We start from the raw sequence: 26,926 nt of genomic DNA, 5'->3' as shown, positions 1-26,926 counted from the left end.
TTATAGCTGTCTCAGGCAATGACTTACGGAGTAGTAAAATAACCGGAGATTTCAAGAATAAAATTGTAAATTTCTGAGAAAAAAACTCATATTACCATCAGATTAAACACGTAACTTTGTTACAGGCATTGGCTGAGACGGCTATGAAAAGGGTCGACTGAGGTGACCTTTGGCATGTGGAGTGAGAAGAGCTAGACGTGCTAATCAGTGTGCGCTCAGCTGCTGTTTTGCTGCTACGTTATAAATAAAAGGCAGTTTCCTTCATTCCTAACCAGCTACGGCCTATTTTCCTGGTGGTATGCAATATCATGACTTTATTCTCGTAATTGTACAACTTCATTCTCAACACTCCGTTTTACAATTGAACCTGAATGATTCCAGTGGGATCCGGGATCGAACCAGCAACCATCAGGTTAGGGAACAACCACTCCACCTGCCGAGCCACGTCACCCTGGAGAATAAGCAGAATGTTTCAGCAATGAAAAACGTACAGTAATTTCATTTTCCACCAATTAGGGGCGCTTCATAAACGACCCGTTCATGCAGTCCGGTCCAGACAGGAAGCAAACACGGCATTGACTCATCGCAGTTTTATTTTCTGCTCTTCATTTATACACAGGCATCCGCCACGGCTCGTTCAGAACCACTTCTGTCGTACCGAGAAAGAAAAACATGCACAATCTCTGCAACGCAGTCGGCGCGCTGATCTGGCAGCTTCCAAGTTGTCGCAGAAGCGCTGATGGAGGGAGTTTGTCAGGTTGCATGGTGGGTAAACATGTTTCGTGACATTTAATGCTGACTTGGCTTGAAGTTCTACGAGGACCTGCTGGCTTTGAGGAAACAAGACGCCATCCATCAGCGGTTCGGACAGCGTATGCTATGATTCTTATTAACAACTCACAGTGCAGACTGGACACCGTGTGTCCGTGCTACAATCACTTGAGATCCCAGCATCCCTCTGTCACCGCGCACACGTAACACAAGGATTTTTAAAAAGATAGCAATAAAAACAGTAAAACCATAAAATAAACACACATGCTCTCTCTCTCTCTCTCTCACACACACACACACACACAAGTAGAAAACAAAGAATGCCAAAGTTCCCATGAGTCTCTGTTGACGACATCACTGATCAACCAATGACATCAATCACTTAGGCTCCGCCCTCCTCCAAGAGTCCAGTGTTTTGTTGGAGGGGCAGCACAAGGGGTCAATGGTCACAGGGGAAGAGCGGAGTCGTGACCCAGACGATCATCTTCAGGAAGGGGACAGAGAAGGCGAGGAAGAGGAGGAGGAGGAGGACAGGCGGGGATGCCGTGAGCTAGCGGTTGTTCTTTGCGGCTTCCTTGGCGGCCAGGATGAGCGGAGTCAGACTGGAGAGAGGCTTGGCCATCTTCAGGAACTGATGCTGAGGTGGACACATGAAATAGTTCAAAAACAAAAGCAATGTGTCATAGAAGAAAACATATGCGCATGGGAATTCAAGCTAATTCAAGCCACGATCAAAACTGTTTGACATACGGTTGTAATGTAGGCGGGAAAAGGTCATAGGTGAAAAGGCCTATTATTAGTATCAACTTAGGTCTTCCCCCCCCTCCAATAATTTCCCAAATATTTCACCTATCCTCTTAAATAATCTTAGTAAATTTTCTTCTAGTAATATTATGACTTTTTTCTCCATAATGTTATAACTTTTTATCCCATCTATTTTCCTCCAAAAATGCAAATTTAGTTTGGGTTGTTGTTTCTCATAATATTATGTTTTTAAAAATGTAATATTTCTAACACAAATCTGCTTAAAATGACTGCGACTAGTCCAGGGTGTACCTCGCCTCCCACCCAAAAGTCAGCTGGGGTAGGCTCCAGCACACCCGCTGCCAATCGTAAAAATGCAACTTTTGTCTTATTAAAATAGTGGTTTTTTTCCAAATATTTTGAATTTATTCAGATAAAATTACAGCAGCCCCCCCGCCCCCATTTCTGCGACCCGGAGGAAAATGGATGGATGGAATTATGACTAAATTCCGATATTTTGCCTAGTCTCATAACATTAAAATGTTTCCTACTAGCTGACTTTTTTGTTAAATATTTACATTTTATGAAAGTAAAATTTCATTTCCTCATAAAACTCCAACATTATTGTAAGGGAATTACACATTTTTTAAACGTTCAAATTTTTAAAAAAATTATGCTGATTTTTACATTTGTTATTAATGAAGAATTTTTTTTTTATATAATTTTTTTGTTAAATGATATTGTTAGAATATGCCAGAATGGCCCCCGGACCGCACATTGGACACCACTAAGATAAACCCGTCTCTCAGACTTTCACCCTTGATTAAACAAATCGTACTTGCAGAGCAAAAAGCCTGGAGTTTGTTCTTAACCTGACCAAAAGTGACACGTGTGAATAGACCCTTACTGCTAGCATTGCCTCACTTCTTTTTCCACTTGTACGACAGTTACAATGTGGCATCTGTTCTCACTCTCTGTGGCAAAGTGAATTACGCAGGTTCAAGAAGTTCCAGGTGTTCTGAAGAGGTCCGTACCTGCAACAGCTCCTTGGCTGAGCCCCTTTTCTCCACATCCATCTCCAAACATCTGTTGAGGAAGTCTCTGAAGGTGCTGGATAGTTTCTCAGGGTTCTGCAGCTCTGGCGTACCGTTGGTGGCGATGAGATAGAGGGCCTACAGAGCACACATGACTTTTTACTATACTACCACCCAGTGGTCATGTAGGGAATACAATAATAGATGATGATAAAGACACCAAGAGTCAGACCAATACGCTCGCTCACCCTGAGTGGGTTTTCATTGAGGTAGGGCGGCTCCCCCTCCACCATCTCAATGGCCATGATGCCCAGGGACCAGATGTCCACTTTGGGACCGTAGGCTTTGCGGGTCACCACCTCTGGAGCCATCCAGTAGGGAGTGCCGACCATGGTGCTGCGCTTACTCTGCTCTGGCGTGATCTGGGCGCAAAAGCCAAAGTCAGCTGAAAGGAGAGAAGAGAGAGAGGCTTGGTTACTATAAGCTTGCAAGATTTATTTATCTTCATCTTCTTTAGGTTAAAGCAGTGTCCAAACCGGCATTTCATCATGGCACTATTTGAGAAACGCTGCTCTATGCTCACGTGTGAATATGTTATTATAACAACAATGGATTAGCGCATTTAAAAAGGCACCCGAAGTGCATCACAATGAAGTCAACCCATTATTCAGTAACAAATTAGTGGTTGTCTATATCTGTATCCACAGCTGCCCTGGGGTAGTGTGATGGGAACATGGCTGCCAATTCGCACCAACGGTCTCTGCGATCACCAACAAACATTCATACGCCAGTGTGAGCAGCACTGGGGGCAGGGTGAGTCCAACTGCCAACCTTCTCGTTTCTGGACGACCTGCTCTCCCTCCTGCGCCACTGCCGTCTACTATACTGGGTGAGAGGAGTGTAAAGGTGACTATAGGGGTGCTATTTCATGTCTGGATGGCTCTAACAATGTTAAAAAACATTGTCAACTAATTTTCTATACTCTTACTATAAAGGTGCTTATAGTGGTTTTATTTCAGGTCTGTTTAAAAAACGTATTTAGAAGGTTGTATACAAACTTTCTATGCTCCAACTACAAAAATACTATTTTTATATATATATATATATATATATATATATATATATATATATATATATATATATATATATATATATATATATATATATATATATATATATATATATATATATATATATATATATATATATATATATATATATATATATATACACTATTATAATATAATATTTATAAAATAGGAATCCTACTTCCTGAAAATTCACTTGCACCGTTGCTGTCTGGAACTAATAAACTCAAGAGATTACTGTAATATCTAATTACATATCTAATGAAAAGTAAATACATTTTATCTTTATTATACACCAACAGCCAATTGAAAATGGCTGCCGGGCCACTCTTTGGACACCGCTGGGTTGAAGGACCCAACACAAAAAATGATAGCATCTTTTCGAGTTGCTAAACGCTGTTATCAGTGGAACTACAGCACACCCTAATGGCCAAAATTAGCAACTACAAGATGGGTATACTTCCACAACAGACTAATCAGTTTGTAAAAAGCTTTGAAATTAGTTAATAGTATCAACATTCAGCTTTCTTTGTGGTCCTCCAATATCTTATCTCAATACCTTGCTGGACATGGCTTTAGGCACTGGGGACACAAACAGGATCTTCCCCCCACAATTGTCCAAACCGTCCACCAGGTAAAGAAATAAAGACCAATTATACAAGCTGATGTGGACTGACTGAGCTTGACGGATCCGTCCATTCCCAGCAGGATGTTGTCGCTCTTGATGTCTCGGTGGATGACCTGGTTGGAGTGGAGGAACTCCAACGCCTGGAGACACTGAGATGGGACAGGCGGTGGTTAGATCGAGCAAATCACTTTCAGACTTTCTTTGATGAACAAAGACATGAGATGTTCCTTTACCTCTCTGCACACTGCGGCTATCTGAGCTTCATCCATGCAAGTTTCTGTGACCACGTCAGTCAAGGAACCTCCGGCCAAGTACTCCATCACCACCCACAGCTCGTCGCCCACAAGGTAACTATGGCAACCACAGAGAGAAGCAAGAACCAATGAAACAAACTCAAAACTTGAACTCCAAAGGATTAAAGTGAAGATGCCATAGTCTTCTCATTTATATGGTGACACAAGGCTGCACGGTGATTAAGTGGCAAGTGGGTAGTGCGCAGGCCTCACAGCTAGGAGACCGAGTTCGATTCCACCCTCAGCCATCTCTGTGTGGAGTTTGCATGTTCTCATGCTAGTCAACATGCTAGGTTAATTGGCGACTCCAAATCGACTTAAATATGCTTTTTCTTAAACTAACAAATTAATTTTTGACAAACCACAATAGTGAGGGTGCAATGTATGAACTGCAATGACTGTGTATTAAACACATTTGAGTAGGTACATTTTTGTTAAAATGTCTAAGACGTGTAATAAACTCTTATAGCTTAAAATGCAAATATAAAGCAAATTCATGTACATATTTAACAAACGACAAAATTTAAGGCAGTGAGATGCTTATATGTACCCTTTATCACAAGAATTATTTACCTTCAAAGGCAGTTACTATTTTACCAACAACTGCACTGTATGTACACAGACGTTAGGGGGCAGCAGTCTACACGCTGACCGCTAGAGGCCACTAAATCCCCCACACCCTACTTCTACACTTGCTGCAGAAGATTCTCTGTAGACATTTGTAATCATTATCCGAAATATAAAAGGGCTCCAGCCAAAGATCGGTGCGCAGATTGAAATGATCCACTGTGGCGACTCCGTAATCAGGAAAAAAGCAGAAAGAAACCAAATTTACATTGAAAAGCCAGGCCACGACTCTAACTGTTTACTACCTACTGTATGTATTCAACAAATAATGAGTGCCATTCATGAACAAAACAGTTTTTGTACACCTCAAGCAAGTCAGTTGGCCACTTGATGGCAGCATTGGCTTACCTTCCACCCTTTCCCTCTGCAACCAAATGGCTGCTCATGTTATTGATTAATAAGCCCCTCTTCTCCCCCCCACACACACAATATAAAAGGTAGTGTCACGTTTCATGCCATGTTTACTTTTGCTTCCTGCTCCCAAAGCGCATACAAATGAGCAATAAAGTGATAATTATAAAATCATGGTGATTTTCACCATTTAAAAACTCAACTGCAGTTTGAAGCCCTCTCTTACCTGTCCAGGTAGTTGACAATATTTGGGTTTTTGTTTTCCCTCATCACCAGAATCTCGTTGATGATCAGCTCCTTCTTGGGCTGCTGCTGAAGGTTCATCTGCTTGATGGCAACCTTGAGACACAAGAGATACGCTTTATCTCCTTCCCGTCCCAGAAGATGACTTTTATGTATGTTCCATGCTGTGATTTAATAGACAGATTTGTGCTTGATGGACGGACGTGATAAAGGGAACCGACCTCTTGTCCGGTGGCGATGTCAATAGCCGTGTACACCGTCCCAGACGCACTGAAAGGAGACCAAATTCCAGTTCAACATCAAAATTGTTGGACACAAACTTGATTGTAAATGTCAACACCTCACCCTTGTCCTATCTTCTCAAAGCGAGTGTATTTCTTCTTGGGGTCTCCTACACTCACAATGGTTCCTGGCAAACACACACACACACACACACTTATTAAGAGGATTGACTTTACTACTAAATGAAGTTCTGTTTCCAAAGAATTAGGATGGATAGAGCAGCCTATCATCCTAATTCTGATAAACATGTGACTAGCTGCAGCATGCTGACTGACAGGAAGAGCAGAGACGGAGAGGAGGATCAGACGCCAATCCACCAGGAAAGAAACAAAATGGAGAGGAGAGTTCCATGACAGTTCCCCAAGAAAGAAACGTTTGTTCCACTTGAGCAGGAAAGTTTGGACAGGAAGTTTGAAACTTCACTCAGGAGAAGACTGGACAAAGGGGGCGGGTACAATGAGATATCAGGCCTGTCCATCATGGAGACAGACAGTATCACAGTCTTACCAGCGGAGGGCGGCCTGAGCACATCTGGACATGCACGTGGGCGTGGTTTAAAACAAATACACACAGGCTTTTATTGCGGAATCCGGAAAGTCTTTTCCAAAATAAAAAGTCTTCTTCACGCCTCCAACATTTTAACGACCAGATCCTGTGGCCTATTTCATCATTAAACTGGTTATCACGGTTTGAAAGCGCTTACTCAGCTTCTCCAGGATCTCCTCATCTGACATCTTCTTCTTCCTTCCTTTGTCCTGAGGGCGGGGCAGGGAGGGTCCCGGGGCGGGGCTGGCGCTGGGGGGGCTTCCGGGAGCACCTTCCGGCGCGGGTGTGGGGGTGACTGCGGCGGTTGGCACGACGATGGGGGAGGTGGCGGCATCTTTGGTGGGAGGAGGCGGAAGTGGCTCGATCACTGAGCGAGTGTATATCTGATGACAACAATAGACACGGAACATATTAGTGCATTAAATCTCATTTTAAAACACTCATCTTATTCTGTGTGTGTGTGTGTGTGTGTGTGTGTGTGTGTGTGTGTGTGTGGACATGAATCTGACACATGGTGAGGACATGATGGCCTCTAACATCAAGTTCCCACAAAGTAAATCATGAGTTTAATGTGTTTGTGTGTCCAAGTTCCAATCAAGTCCAACAGAGTCATCACCATGGAGACGCTGGAGGGCGCCATAGCAGCAGCCTCTCAACCGCCAACATGTCTGAGACAACAATGTGTGTGTGTGTGTGAGAGAGAGAGAGAGCGTGGAGGGGTCATCAGTCATTGCCTATGTGAAAAAAATGTGTGCGTGTGTTCATCCTTACCGACTTGGTGTGTTCAGGTCGGGGGGCAATGATGGGCGGGGGCTCGGCCTCGTCTTCGTCCTCGTCCTCAGACACGGTGGCGATGGCGGGTGTCTCCGAGACAGTCTTAGAGCTCTGTGGGAGGGGGGACCATCACATCGTAATGCCATCACTTCCTGTCATCCTACAATAAACCGACTGCAGACTTGACACGTCTGCTTCCCGATATCCAACTAAAGGAAGCTGGGATGCAAGGACACTGAGATGTTGAGATGTCAGTGCCGCTGGGCAAGCGCCCAGGTTGCAGCAGCGGCAAAGAAAGTTGGGAAAGATGCTGATTCACGTTGCAGGGAGAAATCAAGGACTGGCATCAACAATACCTTTTCATCCCCATCTCATCTCAGCAACGTGCAGACAACACTAGCACCACATTCAACTAAAACACTCTAAAACCTCTAAAGCCTTAGAGCAGGGGTGGGAAAACTACAGCCCGGGGGCCACATGCGGCCCACCAAGTGTTTGAATCCGGCCCGCCAGTTGCTTTCTAAGTATTTCAACTTTTAACATACAAACTGGCAACATGACTTGCAAGCTGCATGTCTTATTCAGTAAAAAACAAACAAAAAATATGTAAAATTCAATTTTGTAGTTTGATGTGGTCTGATGTTTAAAGTGCTCCTGAAAAAAGGGACATGAGAACATATAGCTAATAGGATGACACGTTTACAGATTAAATTAGGCAAATAATTCAAGAAAATTCATAACATTAAAATAGTGTGTGTGTGTTAAATATATATTCTGGCCCCCCGCACAGTTTTGTTAGCTCAACGCGGCCAAAAAGTTTGCCCACCCCTGCCTTAAGATGTTGCAAGTCAGAATTCTAGCATAAATTTTAAGAATGAGGGACACATTTTACCTCATGATTAAGTCTGAATGCAATGACAATAGCAAAACTACACTTAAATGATATTAGATATTATAATAAGTATTATAATAAGGCATGTAGACTGCAAATGCTGACAAAGCATTTGCAGTCTACATGCCTTATTATAATACTTATTATAATTATAATATCATTTAAGTGTATTAAATATAAATGTATTTAAGTGCATTTGCAGTGTACATGCCGACCACTAGTTGTCACCATATTCTCCAAACCACCCCAGGCATTGCTAAAGAAGCTTCTCTGAGGACATGAAAGGTTTGCTCCCATCTCCTGACTCAATTAAAATGATTCTCTCACAATATGATATTGCTAATACAACTAGAAAAAGTAAGATTCCTTATTTATAAATGGAAGCCTGTTTCCAACCTTGTGTAACATTAGAAGAGCCCTCTGGACATAAAATAATACCCCTACAGTCCCTTTTACATTCGTTTTGCTAGGCTTCAAAGTTGAGTTTTAGCCAAGCGTGGGTTGCGGCCTCAACAGTAGCTCGTGTTAGGGATTATTGGAACTGTTGTGAGATCATTCAAAGCTGCAATAAAAGCCTGTTGTTCCGGCAATCAAGCCTGGTGCTTGTCCATCTTACCAAACATTACACTTCTTTGAACATGTCCTCTGAATGGCTTATGTTTGTATTTGACTTTGGTTTGCCATTCTTATGCTTGGAAATGCTTAATTTAGGCCAAAATGTGTAACATTGGCATTAAATATGCATTTTTTAAACTAATAATAGGCCATGGTCAACAACAAAGCAGCATCATTTATTAAGTGTGTATATATTCATAGTGAAGCGGTGGAATTTGAAGAGCAAAGTGACAAGGTACTATTGCTTCCTGAAAGCTGATTAAAAAATGATGACATATTCTTACCGCTGCAGTAGACGACATGAAGACTTCGGCACTTTTATCTGCATGGAAAGCCAAAAAGTGAGAAGTGTCGTGTCGAGGAGTGTGTGTGTGTGTGTGTGTGTATGTGTGTGTACCAGTGAAGCTCATGTATTTCTGGCTGTTGCTGGTCTCTTTTGAATCGTAGAACTTAAGAACATCCAGGACAGCCTGAGGATTCTTCTTCTGCTCCAGTTTGGTGATGTTGGAGGTCTGCAGGAGGCGGGCCCACTGCTCGGGCATGCCCTGTGCACACACACACACACACACAGACATAAAAGAGTTGTCCTGTCCTTCTTTGATCACACAAATGGGTCACATGACATCAAAGGAGATCACATGATTTCACTGCTGCAGTCCTTCATTCAGACAACACCACTTCAACTGGAGTGACTTCAGCCAAAAAAGAAAAAAATAGCAGCAGCATCTAGACGTGCACGCGCACACATGCACAGACTGCCGGTTAAAAGAGTGCAGTGAAGCGGATCAAGATTGAAACTAAACAAGACCTCTTGTCTGATGGGACTATTGAGGGAAAAGTTCATTAGTGTGTAGAAAACACACACACACACACACACACACTTACAGTAAACTCCCCAGTGACGGCATCAAATCCGACATGGATGGTGTGTTCAAAGTCAGACGGCAAAGAAATCTCCGGGCGCTCCTTCTTCTTGTAGGCTGAAACACAAACAGACAAGACGTGTTGACGTATGTATTCATGACCTCTGACACGTACCACACACACCTTTTTATTTTTAAAAACCGTCCCACACAAAGCTGCCATTATAAATAAACCCAAAGCAACAGGTGGCGCTGTAATCCCCAATTGCGGGAAAGGGGATTTCTGGTTGGGGTCTCACTCACTTTTGTCGCCTCCCCCCGTCAGGATGAATCGGATGGAGCGGTCTTTTTTCTTCTTGTCCTCTGGGTTGGGTGGGAGGGGCTTGGAGCCGTGGTTGACTGGGGCGGGATCCTTGCCACAGGAGCCAATCATGGTGCTGGTGTTCCTCATGGGCGGGGCTGGGGGCTTGTCCTCGACCTCCCCATTGTCAGACATCTTCAGCGCCGCTCCTGCAACGAGGACAGCAAGTGCATGATGGCTGCGGTCAAAGCTATTACTCTTCTTTAGCTTGGCACCGCGTTGCTATTGGAGGAGTAGTCAATGATCACAACATTTTACAGGTTATCAAATTGTATTGAAAAAGAAGAGCAATATATTTGGTTACGCAGGAGAGTGACTTTGGAAAGTAAAAGTTAGGTTTGCGTCAAAGTGAAAGTTAAGTTTCTATAAGTGACGATGCATGTGTTGCGAGTCTGCTTCCCATCCTCACAGTATTTTTCCATCAATCCTAGGTAAATGTTGCATAACCTTGATTGTGTTATGTGAGTATTTGTGTCAAAAAGGCCTTCTTTGTGAAGCTATTAGACGAGCTTGACAATAATAATAATAATAATAATAATGTAATAATTAAGGATCAACCGATACATCGGCCGGCCGCTATATCGGGCCGATATTTGCGTTCTTTACTCTTTATCCGCTGGGCAGCTATGTGTATCCACCGGCCAACACCGCGGAGGAGCAGTCATCACATGGATGCTAGATAAAACTTAAACTACGCCAGAAATGTTTTGCATATGGTTGAATATTTATTCCTTTTAAAGTTGATAATGCCGTTTAAATGTGTGTTTAAGAAAGCTGAATCCTACTGTGTTCAGTGTTTACATTTCAATAAATATTTGTTTAAACTTGAGACCTGTAATACTTATTATCATTGTAATTTTTTCATAAAAATCGAGGAAGCAAAAACAGTATCGACCACAAATATCGGTCCAAGCAAAATCGGCCATCGGCTAAGGGTGATGGAAAAAAAAATCGGTATCGGCATCGTCCAGAAAAAAAAACATATCGGTCGATCCCGAGTAATAATGTAATAATAATAATATCTAACACTGCAGACCACCATGCCTAGTGGCTACAACACTGTGATGAAGAGTTGCATGGTCATACACCATCACAATGTATCTCACTGGGCATCCTCCCATTTCTTATGAAGCATAACAACACGCCATCACTCACATTAGCTGTTTGCAAGACAAGATTCCAATTAAAAATGCATAGAAATAAGAAACCTCCACCAACAAACCGCCAGCTCTGTGTGGATGAGAGACTGATTGATAAAATACTTTGCTGCTTTGACCTGAAATATTTCCGTGTGGATATCCCCGCAACACTAAATCAACAGGAAGTTGCACACAATACGAAAAAGCAAACATGCTCACCTGAGTGCAGACACATACACACCCCCACAAAGCAGAGTGAAGTGAAAAATGTGCATGAAAGCGAGCGCAAGGCCTCCTTTTGACCGGCCTGCTGCCACAAAGTGTGATGTCACACACCGTGATGTCACAAGGTGAGTCACGTGACCCCCGCAGCTTATTGTGCGTGCAGTGTGACACACACAAGGCGCAGTTTGTTTGCAGCCATCAGGCCTTCAAACGTTTGCAGTTTACAAGGAAGTGACACCCTCTTTGTTGTTTGTTGGTCTGCAACACACACACACACACACACACACACACACACACACACACACACTGTTGTGTAAAGAGTGTATTTTGTGTGCCTACCGGTGGTGACACATTAGAAGGTAACTCGAGACTACTCCTTCACATCACACATAGACGTCCACCTGAAGGTCTGTGGAACATCCAACATTGTCACAGTGAAATAAAGGCGTGTCAAAGACAATGTGGATTTGTACCAAGCATCACGGTTCAGGATTTGTTGAGTCTGGATTGTTGTCTGAGACACACAACCGTAGCATTATTAGTTTGGGGAAAACACCTCCTAGACAGGTCACATGTCAGGACTCTGCTGAAAGTGACACCCCTGTCAGCGCCGCCCTGTCTGTTATGAAGTCAGTGAGGACCACACCTATTCGTGTCTTGTTGCGACGGTCTCGATACAGCCCGACTCCTAATGGACGTCCTGCGTGTGGCTAAACATCTTCCTTAAAGGAGCAAGAGTCTTCAACAGAAGCAGTGAGTTAGCCGCTTTGTGTTAAATCACAAAGCACGGGAATGAATGAGGTTGTTGAGGCTGCCATTGAACTCACCGTGCACCGGTGCCATCATGATACAGAGGTTCGCTACCCATTCCTAAACACAGTATCCAGATTCGGCTGCAACGAATGATTATTTTCATAACCGATTAATTGATTGTTGATTATTTTTTCGATGAATAGAGCAAATAAGTGTACAGACCACCAGGTTGCCACTTGAATATTCTGTTAAAATAAGGTTAAATAATAAAAAATCTAAATGTTTGTCAAATGGCTTCAGTAAAACAAATGTACACTCCAATCATGATCATTTTCTAAGTGGGTTAATCTGAAGCTTGTTGTTTCCATGAATGGAGTAGGTAATCGGTCAGGCCATAGATGGACCAAATTAATACGAAGCAAACACCTACATGCACATTGCTGTTTTCCAAAGTAAAAGCTGATGTGTGAGTATCTTGTTTTAAATAATTATCTATTCTATTTAAATAAATAAAAAACATTAATTACCAAAATAGACCTTGATTAATGGGGTAATTGATTTACCACCAATTAATCAATTGCAACTCTAATCACAATAATTGCATCTTAGTCTGCATGGGACTGCATGAGTGCTACTGGCACTGGGGAGCTATGGTTCATTGAGGTACACATGTATTCCAACATGTATAGTAGTCCCTCGTTTATGGTTAATTGCTTCCAGAAGCGACTGTGATAGAACTTAAAATGCATTTCTTTTGGTAGGAAATAAGGACCAACCACTTGTGCCTGATGGTGGCGACTTTAGAAATTGTCAACAAATGCGGCTTTGCAAGCAAGTAAACAGAAAAGTGCTTAGGGGAGGGCAGAATGCTTATCTGGCTTACAGACATGCCCATATAAGGAAGTCCGTCCTTCTGTGACATCACAAAGGGGCAGTTTTACCACGCCTTTGGAAACAGAGCATTTTGAGCCGTCGCAAACTTCTTTGAGGGCTCACTTCCAAATGTGCAAATCTCATTATCGCAAACTTTGGCATCATTTAACACGAGAATATAACATTGTAACATTTAGAGGTCAGAAAAGTGGAAAAGGCATAATTGGTCTCCTTTAACTTACATAAGAAGTTGATCCACATCAACAAAGTTTGTGCCACTCGCCTGCACAGCTTTTTCTTGTAGCTTACATTTTTTTTCTTTAATCAATAAGCTTTGCATTGGTGATGCAAATGCTTTGCTTTGCATTTGTTTTTAAGTCTAGACGAAAGTGAAATCTACAGTTTTACATATGTATCATCAATCTATTTATATTTTCATAGCAAGAACTCTATGTAGAACTTTAGATGCCACAAAATAACCTTCTGTACACGCAAACAAAGCAACCTCAACATTAAGACAGCACAAAAGAAGACCAACACACACACACACACACACAATGTAGACTCAGCTGGTCCTTAAATGCAATACGCAGAAGGGGTGGGGGGGTGACAGATGGTTGCATGAAGCTGTGTGTATGTGTGTGTGTGTATGTGTATCAAGGGATCTTAAGACACGTGCAGAAAAAAAAAACACCCTCACACAAACATACATAATCAATCTTGTGCGCTGCTTCCACTTACTCATCGACGACTTACTAAATGACACAAACTATGACATCATCACCATAACAATATCACATTCCAGTGTGTCTGTTTCGTGTCACGGCTAATGTGAGATGGACACACCCTGAAGCAGCACAGTGGACTTTAGAAGACTATGTATGAACACGTATCACTTACATCCAAGTCCAATATTCAACATTATACAGCACCAGTGTTAGGCGTGGACACTTTATTTACTCTTGTTGTCATTATGTTGCACTATATGTGTGTTAAAAATGGCTGAAGCCTTCCAAAGTGCTCTTAAACCATAAAAACAGTCCGACCACATATGCATGAAAAACATGGACAGGAAGAGGCGGAACTAATACTCAATAGAATTTTCTTAGTGGGGTAAATGTGGGTAGTCTTAAGAGTCTTCACCTTATTGCTCACAAAATACACAAAAACTAATTCAATATACGGTGCTTAAATAACTATAACTAGAGTCCTACTGACTTATCGGCTGGTCAATGAACTATTCACTGATTAATTAATACAAATATGTAACTGATAGATTAACTTTTCTTGCTGCATGGGGATTCTGTCACTCTGTTCCTGTGTCTTTCTGTGCTGCTCTCTGAATGAGTGGTTAGCGCGCAGGCCACACAGCTAGGAGCCCCGAGTTCAATTCCACCCTCGACCATTTCTGTGTGGAGTTTGCATGTTCTCCCCGTGCATGCGTGGGTTTCCTCCCACTTTCCAAAAACATGCTAGTTTAATTTGCAACTCCAAATTGTCCATAGGTATGAATGTGAGTGTGAATGGTTGTTTGTCTATATGTGCCCTGTGATTGGCTGGCCAACAGTCCAGGGTGTACCCCGCCTCTTGCCCGAAAACAGCTGGGATAGGCTCCAGCACCCTCTGAGGATAAGCAGTAGAAAATTAATGAATGAATGAATTAGAAAAAAAAAGCTTCAGCTGGCACTTTTTAACAATAACAACAACACTTAAGTTGTTCGACGTATCCAGGTGGGCAATATAAAGGGGACCGATTTAAGCGGGTTCCATTGTTGTCGCAACAAACAGGTAGAAGCTAGCAGCCAAACCAAAAACATCACAGAGAGCGTAAGAGCAACAAGTTGAAGGTCTTAGCCGCTGGTAGCCGTGCTTAGCGTTTCCCCAAATTGGAGCGTTGCATGTTAACTTAAAGACGACATGATGGCGGAGCAGAGGCGTCCTGATGGGTGCTGACTGTGACTCGCTGTCACTTCCCACTACAATCACTTTGCCGCTCTACTTCACAGACTGATATAAAAATAAAAAAAAAAAACTCCAAGAAACACTCCTCATGGTACTGCAAGGACACGCCGCTCAGCACAGGAGCCCTCAAAGAGTTTCATTGTGTCTTTTTAGTGGTATGTTAAGCTTCTTATTTTCAGACAAACTGGGTATATTCTGTCCCACGTGGGACTCGCTCATGAAGCGGGAGGCGTGTCTGACCTGGTGGAACAGCTAATAAAAGTGATACGTCATCGTGGTCATGGTCATCTGCAGGCTCTAGTTGCTTCTAACACCGAGTTCTACGAATGTCACTGCGATCCACACTTCCTTGTATGGGCTGCAGACTGTCTGCACTCAGTAAACGTGGACCTACATATCCGGAAGTCCTCGGGAGCGCTTGGGAGTGTGGGAATTAAATTGGCAGGAAATCCATGGAAAGGCTGCAGAAAGAGGTGTGTGGGTTATTGTGTGTAGCCCCCACAGTGATCATAGTAGGGCCCCTTTAAGTTCATAAAAATAGTGACAAATAAAACCTTGCGCTTACAAAACATTCATTTCAGTGACAACACTTGTGATGATTAGACACCAAGTGATTTTTAGATGTCACCATGTAATTAACTTTTATTCAACTGGAGTCATTCGGCCCCATAATTATAGCTTAGCTTTTTGTGTTGGAAACAAAACACAAACCATTGAAGGGGCTGCATTCCCCAAGATAATCAACACATGTCATGGTGGTGGACACAAAAAGTAGCGAATGTTATTGGATTTTCAAAGTGCCTGTGCTTGGTCAATATTATCTGTGTAGCAGAAATTGTGTGTGGATTTTTTTTTTTTCACGTCGACTAAGAATCTCAAAATATACATATACAAACATAGAAGAGAAAATCACTGTAAAGATCTCTGCAGGTTTGGTAAACGTGTAACAAACAGGAAGTTAGACGCATCATTTAATGCTTAATGCTACACTTGCATGACAGGTAATGATGTCAAAATGCAATGGTACACTTAATAAAGGCCACGGTTTGACCCTGGAATGGACTTTTTCGACAGTATTTCTATTGTGCATGGCTGTCTAGAAAAGGTTGCGACATAAGGGGAAGACACATTCATTATGTTTGGACAGTTCCGTTACATTCAATGAGCTATTTATCATGTAAATGAATGAATGAGGAGGACAACTAAGGCCCATGTGGACAGAAGCAACAATGACAAGCGTGAAGAGACACAAAAGAGGACAAAAAAGGGAGCGTCGGTGTGAGAAAATAAGACAAAACCCTTTTCTCTTTCACTTCTTGTGTCTTGTTGAACCTGGCACAAAGCAAATTCCTTTTTACTAGTGCATATAGAGTGAATTAAATGAATTATTTAAGTGTTTTTCGTACAAATGCGAGACAGACACACTAACACTATCAAAAATGCATAAAAGAGCAGCGAGAGCACACGACTACAGGTGTGTCGGGGGGGAGGGGCGATTCCCCATCACTTACACGCCAGCTGTCAGGCTCCGCCCCCATCTCCAAGCGGCCGTTGCCATGGTGACCTCATAAATAATGGAGGCGGCAGTGCATGCTGGGAGGGGCCCCGCTTGTGGTTACGTAACGTGAAGAGACATCAGCATGATGTGTGGAAGCTTCTGGAGGCTCTAATGAGGATGTAGAGGAGGAAGACGCCTACAGGCCGCGCACTGATCGATTCTCAGCGACCTGGAGTAGATTAGAGCTACCATCAGCTGCTATGTCAACACCAAGCAAAGGAATCAGCTGGATAAAAGCTACTAGTTTATACAAGAACAATGCTAATAAAAACAAAGTCAACATTCTCCAACATGGCGAACCTTTAATACTTAACAATAAAATAATTATTGTCCCGATATCAGCATAAAGTTTTTTTCCCCCCAATCCTGAAAAATGCTGTATACAACACGTGTTCATTCCACCAAAGGAGATATGTCATGTTATAAATATCGGTATCATAAATTGAGAGTTGGACAATATCGCATATCAGACCCCCCTACTAAAAATGTCAACAATATTGGCTGTAGGTGTCCGTGTGTGTGAGGTTTCATCGTGCAGTGACATCGCCAACTAGTGGCCTGGCATGCACATTACACTCTTTTCTACTGACTAAACATTTTTCCGACAGTGGAACTTCGGTATTTGTCATGAATCCGTTCCAAACGGTCAGACGAAAACAGAAATGTAATGTTACATATTATTATTATTGTATTATTATGTGTGGCCAGCAGCGGGTTTTTTTATGTATAATAATTTAACAAATTTGAAAATATTTGCAGTAATTGTACAAGAATAAAATGAAAATTTAACAAAAACAAAATTTTAGCAGCATAAAGTCGAAATTTTAAGGAAAAATAAGGACTTTTTTAAGTCATAATATTCTAAAAAGTCCTAATTAAAAAAAAATTGGATGTGTAAAAAGTTTGAATGTCATGAAAATAATGTCAAAATATTATGAGGACAAGTCGAATGCTAACTGGACAAAAAAAAATCACGATTTTACAAGAATAAACATACTATAAAGAATTTTTTTTTTGTTTAAGTACCGTAAAGGCGTAATAAAAAAGTTATAATATTATTGGAATAAAATAAAAATATTATGAGAATATTACGAGAAAATAATTTACAAAGATTGAAAAAAGAAATTTTAAATTGTTGAAAAAAGTTGAAAAATTAGGAAACAGGAAAAAGGAACAGCAAAAATCTGAGAAAAAAAAGAACAAATACCTATGTTGATACAAATAACACACGTTTTCTCCTACAAAGCTGAGATGTACATTTTTTCTTGAAATATATACAACGTCTTAGCATACACTGTACATTGTTGTCATTCAAAACATTCACTCAGTCCGACTTCCTGTCGCGCCGACGCAGTGTCATGACGGTAGAGGAGAAAGACGAGAGTGGAGGATGAACAGAAGGCTGACAGCTGTGCACACATTCACACCTTACTGTCACAACACACACACGATTTATCTGCTGCTAAGCTGCCATTACAGCAGGCTAATGCTACATTTCAACACCTGTGGATCTACTTTTAGCCTCCAAGCCTGTGTGTGTGTCTTGATCACTTACGTTAAATGCACAAGTCTCAGTGACAGTTGCTTCATCAGAAGCTTTTGCTAATCGTGTAACATGCGTCAGGATTCACACACACACACAACAGCATGCTCTGTAGCACACGTCATGTTTTTTCCTATTTCTGCTCTAATTAGAGAAAAAAACACACTCATAATGTTCAGAAATCCAACACATGCCGCATGTCTCTCTAATACAATGTGTGTGTGTTGCTTTGCAGAGTGCACATAGAGGACACGCCGACAGGCTGCATTAGAAAAAGTGCCCTGTTGGACAGACAAGGTGGTGTCATGTGTGTGCAAGTGTGAACATCAAATCAAACGTGCCCTTTGGGAGGGGGATGGGGGAGGTCGCAAGGTGTGGCTTTCGGAGGTGACAAAGGACGTAGCTTCACACAACAAACTCATCCAATTTTTTTTTCCAAAAACACTTTTCCACCAAGTACTGCAGTCCATTTGAAACTCAGCTCTGAATGTTGCAATTGACAATGTTCCACTCCAGGCCTGTAGGTGGCAGTAACGTGCATACAGAGTAGTCGACAGCTGCCAAAACCATTACAATCAGCACAACCAACTAAAGGGGACCTAAAGGGGACCTATAAATATAATTTTTTCGAGTTGTGGACGGCGACCGAGTGGTTAGCGCGCAGCCCTCACAGCTAGGAGACCCGAGTTCAATTCCACCCTCGGTCATCCCTGTGTGGAGTTTGCATGTTCTCCCTGTGCATGCGTGGGTTTTCTCCAGGGACTCCGGTTTCCTCCCACATTCCAAAAACATGCTAGGTTAATTGGCGACTCCAAATTGTCCATAGGTATGAATGTGAGTGTGAATGGTTGTTTGTCTATATGTGCCCTGTGATTGGCTGGCGACCAGTCCAGGGTGTACCATGCCTCTCGCCCGAAGACAGCTGGGATAGGCTCCATCACGCCCGTGACCCTCGTGAGGATAAGCGGTAGAAAATGAATGAATGAGTTGTGGACTCCTACAGAGCAGCTCCACCAGCACATAAAGCTTTACAGTACTTCCAGAATATGCACCTATTCAGCTGTATTTCTTTGGATTTCGTTGTTCCCACTACAACGGTCTGTTTTAATTCATTCCACACACAGCCCACCTTCAGGCACACCCACTCCGCTGTGGTTGGTCACACTAGCGAGTGCATAACAGGACTTCCGGTTTGTGCCGCTAGCTGGGAACGGTATAGAAGTTGATAACAAAATGTTGGCTTTTAGCATACAGCCATATGTGTTGGATTCCGAATCCGATCTAGAAGTAGAGACCGGACAGACCAAAGTTTTTCAAGAAAAGGGGTTCCTCAATCGTAAGTAGCTTTAGCATTTTAGCATTTACTGCTTGTTCTTCTGACCCTTCCACACAACCAAGTAAGGTTGGAAAGGTGTAGGGCTTCATTAAGTTTGTGGGCTAGTCCAGCTGCATACTGGCCCATGTTCATATAACAGTCCAGTGTGAAATGCTGCTAACAGATTAAAATACATTTCCTTTGCTGGTAGGGAATCAGGAACACAAACCACTTGTGCCTGATGGTGGTGTCAACAAATGTGGTACGAGCCATTGCTATCAAGTAAACAGAGGAGCAGAGCTTGGGGGAGGGCAGAGAGCTTATCTGGTTTACAGCCACGCCCTTTTGAAACTGAGCGTATTGAGCCATCCCAAACTTCGTTCAGGGAGCGAATACAACATTCCAATTACATTTATAGGTCAGAAGATTGGGAGAATCATAATGGGCCCCATTTGACAAGCTGCATCCCAAACAAACACTCCCATTTTACTCAAGTACTCACACTACATGTTGGCATGATGGCCGACACCAGTCTGCAGGACTGGCTCTCACAGTCCCACAGTGAGCCTGCTGACCAGGGCGAGTTGCCTCCACTGCCCTGGTTCTATTTATTATTAATCAGCCTGCATTTTTACTTGCATGAATGCGTTGTTGAGTGAGAAAATGTGCCAAGTTTTTGATGTGACCGATTATCTTCACTTGGAACTGACGATTGTTTCTTAGTTCGTTGATCTGAAGCTTGTTGTTTCGATTAATCGAGTAATTAATCGTGTGGCGGGAAAAAAAAAACAATCATACTAGGGAAACGCAATCTCAATTCGAAGCAAAAAAGTGGTGATTGACATTTTTTTGCAGAGCCACAGAGAGTGTGATGGAGTATTTATACGGCAGATAACCACATTAGTGTTGCTTCACTGCATGTGTCACACTGTAACCATACATGAAGACTGCAAGCCTGAGGAGCAACACACACAGAGGAAGAAGAGTGATGCATTGGGAAAACCAGGAGCAAGTGGAGCAGGAAGCAACTCTTCTTGCCAAGGATCAAAGATCAAGTGCGATGCAACTCAGACAGAGAAGACGTGTAGTCTCATTCATTGATTATTGATCATTTAAATGAGAAGATGAGGACAACACCGAATGCTGAGGTGTGTGGAAACGTCACATCAGACAAATCACTGGCAGGAACGCTCACCATCGTCAGTCAGCTTCTCCTGGACCACTACTGAAAATTAAACCCTGCACTGTTACCTCCGCCCTGGAAGTTTGGCTTCATCTGTTCTCCATTATTTATACAGTATAACGGACAGGATGTTCCCATTCAATTTTGGCAACTATTCATACGTTGTTAGAACCTGCAATTAAACCAAGTTGAATCCAGATCTGATCCAGATAGCAGGATGCCGTGTAAAACGCCCATCTGTTAATGTTGAAGCCTTGCGGAGGTCTGCACTTGTCTTTTGGAGTCTTGTCTCTGCAGTGTCATAAAGTTCATGGCGGAGCAGAGGCGGATAGCGACAAACCTGCCCAAGTGTCTTCCTCCAGTCATTCATTCATTCATTCATTCATTCAAGTCAACACTTTACGTTCCAATAAAAGCTAACATGGGCACAAGAACAAGGTGCACAGACAGGCCTGCCGGGGCGTTAAAAGACGAATAAAGACGAGGCCAATTAGAGTTCTTTAAAAATAAGAGCAGCTTCCAGTCATTTAGCCCTCCGTCCAGTCAGTCCACCGCACGCCTCTACATCATGATAGAACATTCATTCATTACAAGTTGATTGGAAAAGTAAAAAAAAAAAAACAGTCTCACCCTTTGTGTGCTTGCTGATCAGAATCCAGGGAGAGCAACAGGGGCGAGGTATAACATACACCGGGCCACGCCGTCTGAAGTGCTGCTAAAGTCCGCTAAGCTCCACCGCCCTGCGTCTTGCTCCTCAAGCCTTAGCCCAGCCTCTGGTCCCGGCCTATTGTTAGCTAGCCACCATGGAGCCTCCAGCAGCGCTCTCCCCGCCCCCTCAGCGCCAAGGCGACCACGCTGTTGGCCAGTCCCTCTTCTTCCTCGCTGCCTATTGGCCGCAGTGGGTGTTCCTTAAACACCACGAGGTGGATGCCAGGGATCACAGGTGGTGCGTTCAGGGACAATGGGGCATTACGCCGGGGCTGAAGAGTGGCCAGCGAGCATGCGCAGGACCGACCACGCCCTCGTGGCCGATGCCCACCTGACACTTTTTTATATTTCTTAACTACTTGAGTCACGTGCAACCAACATCAATATATCATAGCTAGCAATCTTCATGAATTTATTATCATTAATGTCAGTGTTTCTATTATACCATTATATTCTATTGAGTATTCTACCACAGAAACTACAGTTGCTCTGAAAAGGAGGTTACTGAATCTTACGACCTGTTGAAAAGTTAATCGGATTTGCTTTCATTCCTCCAAACCGTGAAGTCATCAAATCCATGAGGTTCTCATGTAGGTCCAATCCAACCGTGTCTATCCAATACAAGCAGGACACTGGAGTTGATGACTGGAAACACAGCGACATCCTGTGGTTAAACTGGCACTGCACTTCCAAATGAGATGACGCAATGATTAGCCTAAAATGGGGCGTGGCCAAATGTCACTCAAATGAACACTGCATCAGTGTCAGCGCATTGCTAGCGTTTATGGACGAAGTTCTCTGTTTGTTTACATTTATCGTTAGTGAGGGTGAAGGGGGGGTGGGGGGGTGGTTTCTCCCGCCTCATGTGAGCCAGGGTCGCTGCAGCTCATTCGTCCCCGGCTGCACGCCTCGTTCCTCGGCTAAGAAGAAGCGGTAGCCAAACTGGACACCGAGGAGACGCAGCAGCAGCAGCCGAGGAAAAGACGTATTTGTGCGGAAAATGTTTGCAGACTTGGCAGTGTCCCTGGCGGTCCTGGTGGGCGTAGTTGCCCTGAGTGACGGCACTCGAAGGGCCTTGTGGCGGATCTTCGCGGGAACGAGTGTGCGCGCGTACGCGGGGGAGCTCGTGTCTACCTTCCAGCTGTGCTGCTGCACGCACGAGCTCAGGCTGCTGTCCGAGATGGGCGTGGTCCCTGCAGGTGTGTCTCTGACGCTGACATACCTGGCGGCGGTGACCCACGGTCTCACCTTTAGGGGGGCCACAGGCAACCCCATTGGCACGGTCGAGCACGCGTACCGCGCCAGGATCTCGGGCAAGGACGCGATGCTGAAGATCTCGTGCCAGTTTGTCGCTGCCGAAGGGGCGCGCGCCGCCGTGCAGGTGATCTGGGGGCGGGGCTTGTCCGTCCTGCACACGCGCCACACTTTGAGCGGCTTCTGGTGCGCCAGCGCCATACGCGCGCCTCTGCACATGGCCGCGTGCGTGGAGTTCGCGTGCGCGTTCGCCGTTCAAACGGCTGTCACGCACACACGCGCTCTGGAGGAGAAGTACCGCGTGCACGCTATCGCTGCAGTCATCACGTCGGTGGTGTATGCAGGTATGACGTCACTTGTTACTGTGCAATTTGCAGTGTAGGGCGTCACTGATGCTGGTAGTTCAACTCCCAAGTTTGTGCGACTTGTGAGTGCACTGCGATATATACTAGTACATGACAGCTGCAATGACGTGGTGTGCCTGCAGGTGGCAGTACGACAGGGGCAGTGTTCAATCCAGCCTTGGCCTTCTCCACACTCTTTGGCTGTACTGGAAGCTCATTGCTGGAGTACTGTGTGGTCTACTGGATGGGACCCCTACTGGGTGAGACTCTCTCCCGTTTCCTCACATAAACCGTTGTCTGTTGCTTCCTTTTAGCGCGCGTTTGCTGCTCTTCTGCAGGAATGACATTCTCTGTGCTGCTCTTTGACAAACTGTCAAGCCAAGTGTCTTCTCAGTCGCCTCTGGACACCATGAAGAGGAAGTGAGCAGCTTCTGTCCACGTCCGAAGTTGGACAAGACTAGTGAGCACCATCTAGAGCACAAACTACAAGAATGTGTGACTTTTTAGATTGTAATGAGCCTCACATTAGTAGCCACTTCACTAGGTATGCTAAGTCAAAATACCAATACACAATACAAATACTAATGTACTCACGGTGAGATAAAAGCTCATAGTAGCTGTGTACCTAATGAAGTGGCCAGTGTGTGTATAAACAATAGCATGTTTGACATTCCAGCACAGCTAGCATGATCTTTGAACTCATCTACCTCAGTCACATCAATATTAAAAAAAGTTCTGATAGGTTGGCCAAGTTAGAATAATATAATAAAGCAGACGAGCAAACAAATCTACAAAAACTAATCTTTTATTGACAATTACAAGGAAGGATATGACATGTTAGGTTGGTGTTTAGATACAAAAACAACTTGTTTGACAGGAATGGACAATTCAAGTGACTACTAGCACACATGCAAGACTACTGGGATGATTGACAGTGTCAGCAGGAAGTGCTGATGGCCTTGTAGAAGTGCAGCTCCCATGACGACGTTCATCTACAGACACGGGAGTGGTCTGTTAAAGCCATCTTATGTGAGACATGAGACATGTGACTCACCAGTGGTCCACATCTGCATCCTCAAACTGACCCGCTTCCGCGGCATCAGCATCCACCTCCATCCCATCTGCACACAACATGCACTCCAAGTCAAGGCCGCTGTGACACGATATAGGATATGAACGGATCACGGCGGCGTCCAACCTTCAAACTCTGCGTTGCTTTGCTCCGTCCGCACGCCAGCCATGTGATATTGCTGCGCCACGCTGTGGGCCAACATGCCCTCCAGTCTCTCCAGCGTGGCCTGGCCCTCCTGCGTCAGTGCCGACAGACCCTCGTCGCACGTGTAGAAGGTGGGGATGTCGGCGTGGCCATGCTCTGCCGGGACGTAGAGAAGACGAATGCTTAAAATGACGTGTTTAAATGTTGGATGACGCGTGACTTACCAGCCTCTGTGGCGAGTACACGGCAGCAACCAGAGATGCACAAGGAAAGAAACGCATTTCAACTGTTAGACCCACTCCATCGCATTTTAGTGTGTGTGTGTGTGTGTGTGTGTCTGACCGGCCTCCTCCACATCGTACTCTTCTCCTTCAAAGTCGTTGTCAGAGTCGTCGTCCTCTGGGTCAGGATGCAGCGCCTGGCACTCGCACATCGCCGTGAACATGGAGTCCACTGCTCACACACAGAGACATAGAGTATGTTACCTAAGCAGCATCAGAAACATACAGTATTTATGCAACATTTCAGAAAACTGGAGAGTTTTGTAGGAAATATCCCACTTGGTTCTACCTCCAAGTGTTGGAGTGCTGCGGTCAAACAAGTACGCCTTAGCCTGGCCACAATAAAAGGCCACTAGAAAATGTGCACTTTTATCACACAGTACAATGTGACAGATGTCCCAAGTGTTGAGGGAGCGTGTGACAGTCATGCAGCCTGCACTAATGTACATCTACCACAGCTGTTGCCTGTGAAGTCAACGTTCATTTCTCCAAATGCTCTTCAGATAATTCGCCAGCACATCCAACCGGTCTCGCAACTTCAGACCACATATAACCAGACCAGCACAGGACAGGGATGACTGAACATGTACTGTATATTCATTAAAGTTCAAATATCCAATATAATTCCTAATGAGTTCTCACATGCAGTTTTGTCACCGGGCACAAATCGGATCTCTGTGATGGGTCCTTCATCATCATCATCATCACCACCGTCACTGCTGGCGTCATCACCTTCCTCATCAGGCGCCTTGTCTGCCATTTCTGCCTCGTTCTCCTTCTCTGGGAGGGAAAGAGGGAAAAAAAACACCAGTGACAACGACGACTCCCATGTCTGTATGTGAAGGCTGCGGGTCTCACCACTAAGTTTTCCGTTGACCATGACGTAGAGATGCTCCTGAGGGTATGCGCTAACGTCTCTGGAGATGGCGTGCAGGCCAATGGTGGGGTACTCCAGACAGAAACCCAGTCCGGCACCGTCGAACCATGACAGACGCCTGCAGAGTGAAAGAGACACCATTTGTTTTTAGCAGTGAAGCTGAAACTTGCACTGAAGTTGAGAATCATGTTCATACATGCATTTTTGTATTTTACTTTGAAAGACACCAGTTAAGGACGAGCTATGATGCAAATTCTGGTATCAATCCGATACCAAGTAAACACAATGTGAGCATAACTGATCAGGATACTTTTTACTTGACAGTTTTTCAGATTTTTTCCTTTAATTTGTTCATAATCACAATAAAACACAAGACAATTCCAGGCAAACATTAAAAATATACTTAATAAATATATATAAACAGTATATAATGTAAAAACATGTAATATCAACCAACATCAACAATAACACACTATATCAATGTCAATCAATTGTTCGCTTCTATTACATATAATTTTGTGAGCAAAATAAGTAAACAAAAGCAAAAACTACCGTTGGTGCTTATTCATATCCATTGGCTTTATGCCCCCAAATCCTAAAAAATATGAATTGTGTCATTCATACCGTTAAAGCTGCATATTTGTGAACATAAACAACAGAAAAATATCGATCTCGTCGTGCTAGTATCAATCCGCCCACTCCTACAATAGCTACACCGGAAGTTCCGGTTTCTTTCCAAAGATTGCATTTGTGACTCGGATATAAACACAATTTCAACACAGTGTGCTTCGAAAAACGACGCAAAGTCATTTTACATCGCACCAGCAAGCCGTAAATAAGCATTTTAGTAGCGAAAAGGGCCATGGATTGTTTGACTTACGTTTCAGCGACGTAGAGCGTCCCGCAGCCCAACTTGTTGCCGTCCATGACCGCAGTAGTGTCGGCTTGCTGGAGCCTGACTCCCTCGGTGGGAGGATGGAAGTTCTTCAACAAAACCATCGTCAGAAGATGAGAAGAAGATTAAGAATCAAAAGCGCTCCGCTCGTCAACGGGAAGACGTTGGCGTGTCTGTTGCAGCAAATCCTGCTAATTTATCTCGATGACATTAATCTGCTAGCCGGGATCAAAAGGAGCATGGACGCCAAGTCTGCCGCAGCCCGCTGAAAGCGTGACGTCGAAGCCTGCGTAAGATCTCTAAAACGTGTTTAGTGTGAGTTCTAGCAAACCGTAAGACGTCTTTTCATGAGTTATCAGCAACACAACGTGGCCTTGTGCTAGCGCCTGACAACCGGAAATGAGAAGCCTGGCACGCAAACGGCTTCCGCCTGCCTTTTGACGTTTATTTTGTAAGTCTGTCCCGGAAGAGCTTGCTTTCCACTCAAGGATGACGAGTGAAAAAAACGTATTAGCAACTGTTTGAAGAAAAAGAAATCTTACAACCCTCAAAAACTAAATATTACATTTATGAATAAATATATATACATTTATTCATTATATCATAAACTGTAAGCAACTTCTCACAGAAATAATCTAATATGTAATATTGTATAAATATATATAAAAAAGACACGTTTTTTTAAGGA

The 26,926-nt window shown here is 43.6% G+C and overlaps 3 protein-coding genes across 4 annotated transcripts; 1 reads left to right on the top strand and 2 right to left on the bottom strand.

Moving 5' to 3' along the window:
* Positions 1 to 444: 444 nt before the first annotated feature.
* Positions 445 to 21,505, bottom strand: pak1 (p21 protein (Cdc42/Rac)-activated kinase 1). Of its 2 annotated transcripts, XM_058080828.1 has the most exons (16): positions 21,294 to 21,505; positions 16,576 to 16,791; positions 10,055 to 10,261; positions 9,774 to 9,868; positions 9,286 to 9,433; positions 9,173 to 9,210; positions 7,379 to 7,492; positions 6,765 to 6,990; positions 6,125 to 6,188; positions 6,001 to 6,049; positions 5,763 to 5,875; positions 4,499 to 4,616; positions 4,315 to 4,414; positions 2,798 to 2,994; positions 2,550 to 2,687; positions 445 to 1,408 (listed from the first exon to the last, which is right to left on the bottom strand). In XM_058080828.1, exons 3-16 carry the CDS (start codon positions 10,245 to 10,247, stop codon positions 1,322 to 1,324), a joined length of 1,680 nt encoding a protein of 559 aa, XP_057936811.1. In that variant the 5' UTR covers positions 10,248 to 10,261; positions 16,576 to 16,791; positions 21,294 to 21,505; the 3' UTR covers positions 445 to 1,321. The 2 variants fall into 2 exon arrangements, with proteins under 2 accessions (XP_057936811.1, XP_057936810.1); XM_058080827.1 differs by lacking the exon at positions 16,576 to 16,791 and having other exon boundaries at positions 447 to 1,408; positions 21,294 to 21,499.
* Positions 21,506 to 22,223: 718 nt separating this feature from the next.
* aqp11 (aquaporin 11) lies at positions 22,224 to 25,790 on the top strand. The gene is made up of 3 exons (XM_058080835.1): positions 22,224 to 22,969; positions 23,113 to 23,229; positions 23,308 to 25,790. Exons 1-3 carry the CDS (start codon positions 22,372 to 22,374, stop codon positions 23,391 to 23,393), a joined length of 801 nt encoding a protein of 266 aa, XP_057936818.1. The 5' UTR covers positions 22,224 to 22,371; the 3' UTR covers positions 23,394 to 25,790.
* On the bottom strand, positions 23,759 to 26,669 carry clns1a (chloride channel, nucleotide-sensitive, 1A). The gene is made up of 8 exons (XM_058080836.1): positions 26,224 to 26,669; positions 25,325 to 25,461; positions 25,109 to 25,246; positions 24,528 to 24,638; positions 24,410 to 24,415; positions 24,168 to 24,341; positions 24,024 to 24,090; positions 23,759 to 23,961 (listed from the first exon to the last, which is right to left on the bottom strand). Coding segments are annotated over exons 1-8 (753 nt in total). The 5' UTR covers positions 26,343 to 26,669; the 3' UTR covers positions 23,759 to 23,960.
* Between the last annotated feature and the right edge of the window lie 257 nt (positions 26,670 to 26,926).

Source organism: Doryrhamphus excisus, chromosome 8 (assembly GCF_030265055.1).
Source record: "Doryrhamphus excisus isolate RoL2022-K1 chromosome 8, RoL_Dexc_1.0, whole genome shotgun sequence".
Classification (NCBI taxonomy): Eukaryota; Metazoa; Chordata; class Actinopteri; order Syngnathiformes; family Syngnathidae; genus Doryrhamphus; species Doryrhamphus excisus.
The sequence above is the reverse complement of the archived record's forward strand: the minus strand, read 5'-3'. Positions and strand labels throughout refer to the sequence as shown.

Coding starts and splice junctions, on each gene's coding strand:
- aqp11 (XM_058080835.1), top strand. CDS start 22,372: ATGTTTGCAGACTTGGCAGTGTCCCTGGCGGTCCTGGTGGGCGTAGTT. Junction 22,970..23,112: donor CACGTCGGTGGTGTATGCAG/GTATGACGTCAC, acceptor GTGTGCCTGCAG/GTGGCAGTACGACAGGGGCA. Junction 23,230..23,307: donor CTGGATGGGACCCCTACTGG/GTGAGACTCTCT, acceptor GCTCTTCTGCAG/GAATGACATTCTCTGTGCTG.
- clns1a (XM_058080836.1), bottom strand. CDS start 26,342: ATGGTTTTGTTGAAGAACTTCCATCCTCCCACCGAGGGAGTCAGGCTC. Junction 25,247..25,324: donor GGTCAACGGAAAACTTAGTG/GTGAGACCCGCA, acceptor TTTCCCTCCCAG/AGAAGGAGAACGAGGCAGAA. Junction 24,639..25,108: donor GCCCGGTGACAAAACTGCAT/GTGAGAACTCAT, acceptor GTGTGTGAGCAG/TGGACTCCATGTTCACGGCG.
- pak1 (XM_058080828.1), bottom strand. CDS start 10,247: ATGTCTGACAATGGGGAGGTCGAGGACAAGCCCCCAGCCCCGCCCATG. Junction 6,991..7,378: donor GACCTGAACACACCAAGTCG/GTAAGGATGAAC, acceptor TGTTGTCATCAG/ATATACACTCGCTCAGTGAT. Junction 2,995..4,314: donor GGACGGATCCGTCAAGCTCA/GTCAGTCCACAT, acceptor CTCTCCTTTCAG/CTGACTTTGGCTTTTGCGCC.